This window comes from Hyperolius riggenbachi, chromosome 4 (genome assembly GCF_040937935.1).
Source record: "Hyperolius riggenbachi isolate aHypRig1 chromosome 4, aHypRig1.pri, whole genome shotgun sequence".
NCBI classification, from domain to species: Eukaryota; Metazoa; Chordata; class Amphibia; order Anura; family Hyperoliidae; genus Hyperolius; species Hyperolius riggenbachi.
The window spans coordinates 227,385,679-227,397,552 of NC_090649.1; the positions used below are offsets into that span (position 1 = coordinate 227,385,679).

The 11,874-nt window shown below is 43.3% G+C and overlaps 1 protein-coding gene across 2 annotated transcripts in view; it reads left to right on the forward strand.

The window, feature by feature from the left end:
- The window catches only part of ZNF451 (zinc finger protein 451), a 121,701-nt gene extending 110,440 nt beyond the window's left edge, over positions 1 to 11,261 (forward strand). Inside the window, exons 13-15 of one of the 2 annotated variants that reach the window (XM_068281423.1) lie at positions 5,356 to 5,542; positions 7,078 to 7,116; positions 11,115 to 11,261. In XM_068281423.1, coding sequence (XP_068137524.1) covers positions 5,356 to 5,542; positions 7,078 to 7,116; positions 11,115 to 11,161 — 273 coding nt within the window. In that variant the 3' untranslated portion in view covers positions 11,162 to 11,261. The remainder of the gene's footprint in view (positions 1 to 5,355; positions 5,543 to 7,077; positions 7,117 to 11,114) is intronic. The other variant, XM_068281424.1, reaches the window with a different exon arrangement.
- The last annotated feature ends 613 nt before the right edge of the window (positions 11,262 to 11,874 follow it).

Sequence of the window (11,874 nt, forward strand, 5' to 3'; positions counted from 1 at the left end):
AAGGACTTCCGAGGCCAAATGTTAAAAAAAGTGAAATACCTGGTTCGCTTTAGTAGGCACGGAGGATGCTGTCCGCGCCCTCCGTGCCGTTCCGCAAGGTCCCTGCCGCTCAATAGCCCCCCGGGCCGCTCCCGACCCGGGTCGGGCTCTCCTGCCTGCACTGATATAGCCACCGGAGCTGGCCACGGCTGCGCAGCTCTAGGGCCAACCCCTCTATCCACGCAACAAGAAACGGCCTGTAGCATGGATCGGGGGGCTGGCCCTAGAGCTGCGCAGCCGCACTCGTGGCTATGCGGACTGCGCAGCCGTGGCCAGCTCCGGCGGCCATATCAGTGCAGGCAGGATAGCCCGACCCGGGTCGGGAGCGGCCCGGGGGGCTATTGACCCGGTGGAACGGCACGGAGGGCGCGGACGGCATCCTCCGTGCCTACTAAAGTGAACCAGGTATTTCACTTTTTTTAACATTTGGCCTCGGAAGTCCTTTAAGACAACTGAACTACTGAAGTGAGAAAAATAGGGAGGCTGCCATATTTATTTACTTTTAAACAATAACAGTTGCCTGGTAGCACTGCTGATTTATTTTGCTGCAATAGTGTTTGAACGCCAAACTTGAATGCAGCTAATGTAGTCAGATCTTACAATAATGTCAGAAACGCCTGATCTGCATATGCTTGTTCAGGGTCTATGGTGAAAAGTATTAGAGGCAGGATAGCCAGGCAACTGATATTACTTAAAAGGAAATAATATGGCAACCTCCATTTCCCTCTCCCTCCAGTTGTCCTTTAAAGGGACTCTGAAGTTGTGCACCTACCAGAGCCACCAGTTGGACCACAGAAGGGAGCCCAGAAAATGCCAAGGGACCTTGCAGTCTACGAGGGCTGGAGGAAGCCCCAGATAAGTCCAGATTTGCGTTTTGTTTTTACCCGCTGTTCCGGGTCACTTTAAGGGCAAATTCAAGCTTTAATATAGAAAAGGATGTTGTGCCAACCTCTGCTAGTGATCAAAAAGACTAGAACATCCCAATTCCAGTTTGTAATTGAAATTCAAGCAGTTCAATGTGTCACAGTACTCTTAAATGGTAGCATAGAACAGATAAACAATTGCTTTTAAAAATAAACGGAATCATGTATTAAACCAAAAAGTAGTCTACCGTATATGCTGCCTTTAACCTCCTGAGCGGTATGGACGAGCTCAGCTCGTCCATCACCGCCGGAGGCTGCCGCTCAGGCCCTGGTGGGCCGATTTTCTTCAAATAAAGTGCAGCACACGCAGCCGGCACTTTGCCAGCCGCGTGTGCTGCCTGATCGCCGCCGCTCGGCGAAAGAGGGTCCCCCCAGCCGCCTGAGCCCTGCGCAGCCGGAACAAAAAGTTCCGGCCAGCGCTAAGGGCTGGATCGGAGGCGGCTGACGTCAGGACGTCGGCTGACGTCCATGACGTCACTCCGCTCGTCGCTATGGCGACGATCTAAGCAAAACAAGGAAGGCCGCTCATTGCGGCCTTCCTTGTTTATTCTGGGCGCCGGAGGCGATCGGAAGAACGCCTCCGGAGCGCCCTCTAGTGGGCTTTCATGCAGCCAACTTTCAGTTGGCTGCATGAAATAGTTTTTTTTTAATTTAAAAAAAACCCTCCCGCAGCCTCCCTGGCGATCTCAATAGAACGCCGGGGAGGTTAACTCATAAAAGTAGCCACCTTGGTAGATATAACTGCCAAATGCAGAAAATGTATCCAACTGTTGCAGAAGGCCCGGTAGGGTATCTGATAAATGAAGGTATTGTGTTTATCTGCCAACTCTGCTTCTTTTGGAACTCAAGTCTGTGGCCCCTGGGTATTTTTTGAGAGCCTCTTTCAGCATAGACTAATATTAGATGGCTTGCTCATAATGTGTCACATAATATTTTGTGGGAGATGGGACAACCTGGAGAGGAACTGTTAAAGGTATAGGCAGTGTGGTCCTGAGCTCTGGAAATGAAAGCAGCTACAATCACTCCGTTATCTAATAGGTAAGCATGAATTGGTTTTGAGCTCTATGGGTAGGACCGCTTCCTGGATTGCACCAACCCACTGTACAGACCGCATGTGGAAGACTGGGACTTAATTCTCTGAAAAGATTTCATCCTGTAGCAATGACTGCTTTTTTCTATTGACTGCAATTTTCTCAGAGATAACACATTTGTGCATTTAACGTTACAGGCTGAATGGTGCAAGAAAGGTAGCAGCCGCATCCATAGAGCCTGAAAACTAGAAGTTAGTTCTTTTACTGCAGTGGTTATGTGACCAACAGGATTTTTAGCTGAAGAGGTTTTATACAATAGCGACATGGATATGACCATTCTGTGCCTGGAGATGGGCTTTTAACCTACCTGGTGGTGCATTTTTGTCTGGATTTATAGGTTTAATCACAACAATGGTAGAGTACAAAGAATCCGGGCACCATCAAACTGCAGCTTCCAAACTTTCTTGCATCCCCATAGACAGACAGATACACGTATGCAGGGCTGGTCTAACAGCCGTTTCACAAGCAGATACGCTTGCTTCCTCAGAGGTCTCTGAGGATCATTGTTGTAATTAGTTCCTACTATCTGGAGGCAAGTCTAACCTTCCATTACTAACCCCCATTGGTATTGCCAGAGCAACTAGTGCTGGTTCAACTTTATCTCTCATCTATTTATAGGTTTAATAGTGGTACATTTTTATTTTTTTTCCACAAGAATTTTAGGCCTCCAATACTTACATCATAACTCACCAAAATATGCCATGTTATAAAGGTGTTGTAGACATCCTGTGGTGAATGGTTTGCGAACATCTATGAATTCATGCGGCTTTTACTACTTCCGGGTCGCTCTGACCCGGAGTAGTACACCTGCGCTGCCCGGCGAAGCGCATCCTAGATCGCGCTCCTGTTGCCGGGCACTTTCTGCGCATGTGCGTGACGTCATGAACGACGTCACGCTCATGCGCAGAGAGCGCCCGGCAACAGGAGCGCGATCTAGGACATGCTTCGCCGGGCAGCGCAGGCGTACTACTCCGGATCAGAGCGATCCGGAAGTAGTAAAAGCCCCAGAGATGTTCGCCGAGCGAACAGTTCGCTACATCATTCCTGCATACAAGACTAGAACACAAAATTGTTGAAATAATTAAATTTATGAATACACTTAAATAGTGAAACTGTACAAATAAGGCACCAGACTATACAGTATGTACACACATAGCTAATACACCTCCCGCGTGTGGTATATTTTGAAATTGTGCACCCATGCTATGCATTTGAGTGAACCTAACTTGCCTAATCTCCATGCTCCCCTCCAGTGACTGACTAAGCATTACCTTGTACTCATACTGTGCTGTGTGATCTGGTTTTCTTGTATTCCTGTATTGTCATATTGCTGTTTGTCACCCCTAATTATTGTCTGTAACCTAAATTAATGTCCAGTGCTGCTGAATATGTTGGTGCTTTATAAATACAATAAATAATAATAATAACTGAATGACACAGAGAGCAACATCACAATCTGGGCAGTAGAAGAGTGTTTCCTTTCTGACTTTTTTTCCCTTTACCATCAGTCTTAGGTGGCAGGCAAAGAGTAGTCAAAATCCAGGCAGAGGTCTGTGCAGGCGGCAGGCAGAGAGTAGTGAAAATCCAGGCAGAGATCTGTGCAGGCGGCAGGCAGAGAGTAGTGAAAATCCAGGCAGAGGTTTGTGCAGTTGGCAGGCAGAGAGTAGTGAAAATCCAGGCAAAAATCTGTAACCGTAAGGCAAATCAGCAGAAGCACTTAGCTCAGAAGCAGTTGGGAACCAGATGGCTATAGTGTTAACATCCTGTACTTTCAAATGAGCTTATCTGCCATGGCAGTCAGGTGACACAAGGGAGAGATCAAATTACAACTTGTGTTTAGAGACAAATGAGGAGGAATTAGTCTAAGCTCTCTACATACATACAGGGCGCATTTCTCTATGTTTACCTTTTGCCCTGCAAGGGATTGCGTCCAGATGGGGTATTAGGCTGCCTAAACTCTCTACATACATGGAGCGTGCTGTTCTCTGTTTTCCTCTGTCCAGTGCGAGAGATCGGGTCCACTTTATAAATTTGGCGGCACCCCGATGACGTCACACTGCTTCGACATTCTAATTGGCCACTTGGATCCTGGAACAAGAGCGGAGGTGAAGGGGATCCCGGTGGCCGGGACAGAAGTCTGGAGTCCTGCTGATCGTGCGGGACCCATGCAAATAGGAGCAGGGGTTTTGGCTAACCTGAGCTAAGCTCGGGCTTACCGCTTTCAGCTCCTGCGTCCTTGCCAGAGCTCGGCTCGGGATTACCACCAGGGGGGTTAAAGCAGACCTAAATTTAAGCACAGTACACACATTTGATGATCTTCAACCAAAAAGGTTGTTCATCTGAGAATCTAGCATGTGTACAGCTGCCCAGGATGGACTGCTAAGCAAAGGACTAACCCATTGTAATAAGACTTGCTTGCCCCACTGGGATCTGCTCATTTCTGTACCGTCCAGTTATCCCTCCTCCCTCTCTGTTGAGCAGTACCTAATGCTTGGCTGTAGCTGAACAGCAAGTTGGCAATGATTGAGCAATGCTGGTGAAGGGAGACATTGATTGACAGTGTGCACGAGGCTTCAAACTTTAGGTCCTGCTGATCTATCTTGCATTAGTAGTGTCCCAATCACACAGCTGAAACAAGCATGCAGCTAATCCAGTCAAACATCTGATCTGTGTGCTTGTTCAGGGTCTATGGCTGAAAGTATTATGCAGGATACACACGGTGGGTTCCCGCACTCTATTTCCCACTCGATTCCTGGCCGCTTGATTATTTCCGACATGTCCGATTCGCGTTTCGATGGATTGTTAGGTCGATTAGGCATACTTTACATGAGAATCGACCTATCAATCATCGAAACATGATTGGAAAAGCTCTGAAATAATCGAGCGGCCGGGAGTCTAGCAGGAAATAGAGTGCAGGAACACACCATGTGTATCCAGCATTAGAGGCAAAGGATCAGCAGGACAGCCAGGAAATAGCCCCATATCCCTCTCACTTCAGTTGTCCTTTAACTTTGACTTCACTTCTTTAGGGACAGTCAGTGACAGACTTAATTCTGAGCATCTCATTGATCCATTGCCAAGCTGTCTAACATTTTAATTAACTCAAAAAACCTAACATCAGCCAAAATTAGAAGCCATAAATTGGTATTTGTTGGTGTTAGTAAGAATTGTTGATGGCCTTTGTGAATTCTTCACAGATAATTTTTTCATAAATTAACCCCCCCCCCCCCCCCCTTCCTTTCCCAGAAAAATAAATTAAATTAGTATATATTGCCTTAATTTTATTACCAATATTGTTTCAGGCTGGTCGGTTGGATGAGCAACTCCCCAAACAAATACCTTTCACTGTCCTATCAGGTGATAAAGGTTTCCTGGAGTTGGAGAACCAGTTCAAAAAGACTCAACGTCCTGCACATATCCTGAACCCACACCATGTAGGAGGAGATGTGATGTGTGCACTGCTAAACAGCATATCTGACACTACACAAGGTATGTATCTGACACTTAAAACCAGTTGTAAAGGACCACTACTGTATCATGGCAGAGAAAAAAGTACACATATGAGGGGAATTTGTCCCAGAGTAAAATGCACTGTGAGTTACTTGTTTCCTATGTAGATGTCACTTAAAGTAGGCATTAGTATTCATTGGTTAACTCGGAACCTTTGAAAGACAGGATTTGGAGTAGTCCATATCTTCATGGGGGACACCCTGGATGACACTAACTGCCAAAATAGTGGTGTAGGAAGCTTGGATAGCTAGCATCTTTGAAGAGTCGTTCCTGTGAGTGCTTTTGTAAAGGAAATCCTGAGATGGCGTATTCCAAAATCTGTTGGTATTTTAAGTGTGACAGCTCTCAACTCTTTCCCTTTACAAGTGACAGTTAGAGTATATAGGATAAAAGTAATTAATTTATAGTAAAGTAGAACCCCTTTATAGTAAACTTCAAGGGTCTTTGCCAAGTAGTTGATCAGAATCTGGCACACATTGTATATTTATATGGGCACATGGTTGGGACCTGTGGGCGGAGTTTACTATCGCCAGAGGTTTGCTATACCAAAGTTTACTATGACGATATAGTACTTTACATGTTAGTTCAGAACAAATGTTCTTTTTTATGTACTGTATGTATTTTGCAATTTACAGTTTTTCAAGATGATGATTTATTTATTTTTTTAAATTTTCTGTAACGATATTCTACTTTATCAACACTCTCACTGTAATAATGTTTCAAATACACTTACACAATACATCGTTAAAACATATGTTGAGGCTATAAATTAATATATATTTAATTATAGGGTTTAACAATAGTTTAGTTATAAGGAACAATTGATTATAAATGATATAATCATTGTAACAGAATATGGCATATATGCTTGCTGCATTCACAATAACTTTGACATTCTAGGATGCCTGTAATATAAACAAAATGTTCTAGTTTGTGCATTTAATACAATCTTATGAAAGTTTCACTGTCTGGAATAATAGCATTCCATATACTGGAAAGTCACAGAGCAATGTTTTAAAGAAGTATCCCAACTTCATGGTTTATGCCAAAATTTTGCTTGGCACACTCAACCTTCTAATGAACTAAAACATATACATATGGCAGCTTTTCCTGCTTAAACAGGAATTCTGACATTAGCAAACCTTTTTACATCCACAAGGCACTCCACTGACTCTGGAATTGAAAGGATGAATTGAAACTGCATCATGTGTGTGAATGCTGTGGTGCTACTGGTACCAAGAGCATTCATGGATGCATGAACTATATTAGTTATTCTTTACAGATCTATTATGTGTCACACTGCTTGCAGCTGTATTATATTTGATGCTAGTGCAGCTATTTTGAACATGGCAGCAGCAGTACAGTGTGATTAGCAAAAATACTACACTGCCACAGGAGTTGGCTGAGTGTTCTGGCTGTGTCAGCCAGCAGATTAACAGTGCAGGGCTTGTTCTTCCTTCTTTCTACTACTGGCATATTGTTGGCTCAGTGAGATGGTTATTTCTATTCTACAGGTGATGACATGGAAATAAATACCATAGGACAAGATGAAGGTTTGTTAGTCTTGCATGTAGGATTTTCTTTCTCTAAATCTTGCTTGGTGAAGATGATTATTAGACCGTGTGCTTGCTGCATGTTCCTTTGTTCTGATTACCTCTATCTCAATTAACATTCGTACTGCACTTTTAGGACATCTTTGTCTTCTGCTTTTGTAAAGTGTCTTACAGAGAGCTGTGAGCGCTGTATAGCTCTAGGTCAGTGGTGGCACCATATCAACTGGCCTCCGTTTTGTCCCTTGAAAATGTTAGATTTAGAAGACTTAACTATTTTGGGTGAGACCCCTGCAGGTTAATTGAGGTGGCCATATGCTAGTTGATGGCCACTAGATTGACCATCAGATAGATCCCCCTCTAAACAAATCTGATCAGAGCAGGCTCTATTACCAGACTAGATCACACACTGCGGTCAGGGATGCTCACCGGATGAAATCCGAATGAGTTTCATTCGAATTTCATCCAGGTAATTAAAGCACCTGAGCGGGTGTGTGATAGGGGTTAAACTTACCCAGCAGGCATCTTCTTTAACCCGTGCCACGGTGCGTCCCACTCTGCGTTCCAAGCTGCCGTCATGTGATTACAAACACTTCCTCCTTCCGGGTTGAAGGAGGAAGCGTAGTAGTCATGTGACACGGCTTGGAACGCAGAGTGGGACGCACCGTGGCACAGGTTAAAGAAGATGCCTGCTGGGTAAGTTTAACCCCTATCACACACCCGCTCAGGTGCTTTAATTACCTGGATGAAATCCAAATGAAACTCATTCAGATTTCATCCGGTGAGCATCCCTGTCTGCAGACAGATTTCCGCATTAAATCTATTAGTAATTCATAGTGCCATCCCCTGTACTTCAAAGTTCCTTTCCTATGTGATGTCACCCACTGGACTCCAAGTGTGGGAGCCACTCCCCTGTCGCTGTGCACCTTTTGTAGTGTCTTCTCTGCATCGCTGGGGGCTCCTACACGCTGTGACCCCGTCTCTGCACCCAATCAAGCCCTTTCACGTCAGATTTTTCCAGCATACTGCAAGATTCAATCATTATGACCAAATTGTATGGATATCGATGCCAAATTGAGTAATGTATGTGCAAATTGAGTAATGTATGTGCATCTTAAAGAGAACCTGATTGACACATTGGACCGAAATTTGTTAAATCATTGGTCGGCCATGCTTGTTGTGGCACAGATTTCACTCAATAATAATTATTGAACCGAAGGCCGATCAGGCGCAAAATCGGCAGATGTTTGGCCACCTTTAGTGTAGCAGTGTTGGTGATTGGAATCACAATCTTTGGGCCGTGTTGATGGCTATATTCTAGTTCAGAAATATTTGATTCCAGTATCCTTGTATTCCTTTGGGAATAACGACTACTGGGAATAGTAAAAGTCACTGAATGTTGCAGTTTTTGATGTCAGTGCTTATTGTATTTTTAAATAAAGAATAATTTGTGGGAAAGTGGTCAGCTCTGAAATAGCAGTTTTTGTGTACATTAGTATTCAAATTCGGAAACGCATGCATTTCAGGTTCAAGTACTGTCTAGTCTGAATTGAAACCACAAGCGTGCGTTATATGCTGCTTGCAGTCATAGGAAAATGCAGCTAATGATCCTGAATGAGGGAATGATATGCCTGCACAGTGACAGTGTCAACAAATTCAAAATGGTGCAATATGAAAGCAATGTGATAGACTGCACAGTAAAGGAAGTTATCAAGTCTTTCTTACATTAACATGTATAAATATGTCAGGGGGCAATATAAGAGATTGGCAGATGAGTTTTTTGTCCCTAGGCTTTTACAAAAGACTAGAGGACATGATCTGCGCATGGAGGAAAAATGTTTTTGCCATTTATTTAGGAAAGGGTTCTTTACAGTAAGAGTGATTAGAATGTGGAATGCAATGTCACAGAAAGTAGTTATGGCAATTTCTATCTATGCATTTAAAGGGGGCTTAGATGCTATCATCGCGTTGAAAGACATCCATGGCTATAATTACTAGGTAATGCCCGGTGGTGTTGATCCAGGGATTTTATCTAATTGCCATCTGGAGTCAGGAAGGATTTTCCCCCTTTTGGGGCAAATTGGACCATGCCTTGTAAGGATTTTTCGTCTTCCTCTGGAACAACAGGGATATGTGAGGGAGCAGGCTGGTGTTTTACTTTATTTTCTGGTTGAACTCGATGGACGTATTTTTTTTTCAACCCAAAATAACTATATAACTATGTAACTATGGACTAAAGCCTAGTAATTGTGATTGCTTTTTTGCAAAAGTGGGCCTTTATACTATTTCAAAATATTGTATTTTTAATGATTTACTTTTTAAACCTCACAAATGTGATATTTGTTTGCAACTCCAACTCTTGGCTTAAAGCCAATGGGAACCGCTTGAAAAAAACAAAAGGCAGATACTTACCTAAGGAGAGGGAAGGCTCTGGGTCCTGTAGCGCCTTGCCTCTCCTCTCCTGATGCTTTGGTTCAGACGGTAACTCCTCCGTTCAGCAGAGTCCTCCCGAAGACAGGAGGCTCCATACTGCGCACAGGCGAGAGAGGGCGCTTGCCCGAGTACTCCCGAAGACTCTTTCCACTCGCCGGCGAAGATAGCAGCATTTGACCGAATTAGTCGGATGCTGCTATGGGTGAGCCAGCGCTGGAACGGGCAACAGGAGAGGAGGGAGAAGGCTCATTAGGACCCAGAGCCTTCCTTCTCCTTAGGTAAGTATTTGCCTTTTTGTTTTGTTTTTTCAAGCGGTTCCCATTGACTTTAACTTGCACATTTTGTCGCACTCTCTCTTCATCTGGCTGTGTACAAGGGATGGTGCTAGTCTAATTGAGGGGTCCCAGTGCGCAACCCCATAGGTAAATTCCACTAAGGTGATTGGGTGGACAACACCCTTTTGAACTTTTATGTCTGGTACACACCATGCAATTTCCGATCAGGTTAGACCTGTCTGAATTGATTCGACATGTCAATCTGATTTTGAATTGTTTTTCTGATCACTTCTGTACAAAATTGATAAGAAATGCTATAAAAAATTAGATCGGATCTGTTAGAAATAATCAATTTGACCCGTCAATCTGATGAGAAATAACATGGCTTGAACCAGGCGTTAGGTTTCAAATAGGTTGTAGAAAACTACGCCCACACAAACGGCCAATTACTGTGCTTCGCAATGTAGAGGGTGCTGTGATTGGAGAACTTCCCTATGAGGTTTTCCCTCTGTCCCCACAAGTAGACTAGCTCTAAAAGGCGAATATAGCCATATATAACCACAGTGAACCGTAGGTCCTAGTTTTCAGTTCCCAATTCTGGGCTTGTTACTGCTGTAGTAAAGCAGCAATCCCTTCTGCCACATGAGACATACGGAACATCATTGTTTTGTGTGACCTACTCTGTTGGCATAGCATGATTATCCCCATAGAAGGGAGAGGAAGTTTTGTGATGTAGGAGAACTGGTCAACAAAAGCCAGTGTTGAAGATCTACGAAGTGTTGGGTCAAAAGCACAGTATGGGACATCCTTTTCCCCATAAATTATCACAAATAATAATTTTATTTGAAGTCTAGTTCTGCACTTAACTTCTGAAAAGGTTTCGGAATACTGCATTTCCAGGCAACACAGTCCAGGTCCCCAATTTCTTATACAAGTTAACAAATGTATGAAAAACCCAAAGATCTAATGAAATCATTTGGAATTGGTTGTAATGCCAGTTAGGATTAGCCTAATGTGAATATTGGCACCTCAGCAGATTCCCGTAGGAACTCTTGCTCCTTTTTGCATGTTTGTTTTTCTGCTGTTAACTAGCATTTAGTCTCACTTTTTTGTCTCCTGTCATTGTCTGTGCAACAGTAAACTAAAGCTTTTTGCGTTTACTTTATTCATACTTCTCATGACTTGGTGTATTTGATTGTATCACTAATCTGTTGCATAAAGTGATGTTTTCCCCAGGAGAACAGCAAGTACTTAGGCAAGCTGATTTTGTTGTGTGTAATTCCTTCCATACAGATGCTGATATTAAAGAAGCAATCAGAAGAAGCCTACTGGAAAAGTAACCCTAAGAAGATTAGAAGGGATCTTTTGCACCTCTTTGTATTATTTGTCATTTGAACACTGGTGCCTAATACTTCAAAATAAAGTCACGATATTACCATCCACTGTTTTTTACAGATCGTATATTAATAGTTAAAACTGCAGAAGATCCTTCTATATTCGGTTTTATACATTTCCTTAAGGAAGAGGCTAACTGTATAGGACCAGACTTCTCCAGCTTACCATTTATTCTTAAAAAAAAATTCTCACCTCAGGCGTACTTGAAGTTATGCTTATCTGCATAACATGTAAGCTCCTCAGACACTGCGTGGCCCTTTATTGTGCCCGGCCTCTTCTCCGTTCTGCCACTGCAGGCTGTGTAGGTTGTCAGTGTATGAGTGTGGTTGCACTACGCATGTGCAAGTACAGCCTGTGCAGTAGCACAAAGCCTCTTGTGCAGCTGTACCACTGTGCAGGCTGTACATGCTCAGTGCAGCTGGGCTCAAACATGGACAACCAGAAAGATGATATAAAATAAGGTTTATACAAATGGTAATGAAAACATAATTTTCTTAAATACCGTCTGTATTAAGTGCGCTTTTCATTCTTCCTTAGCCTGCTATAAAGGAGATTTAGCTTTAGTCATTAGATGGTCAATGAGATTCAAATAATTACAAGTTGGTGCACATTATGCAAATTTTGTATGGAAATGTATGCAGTTTAAAAGTGGGCCAAT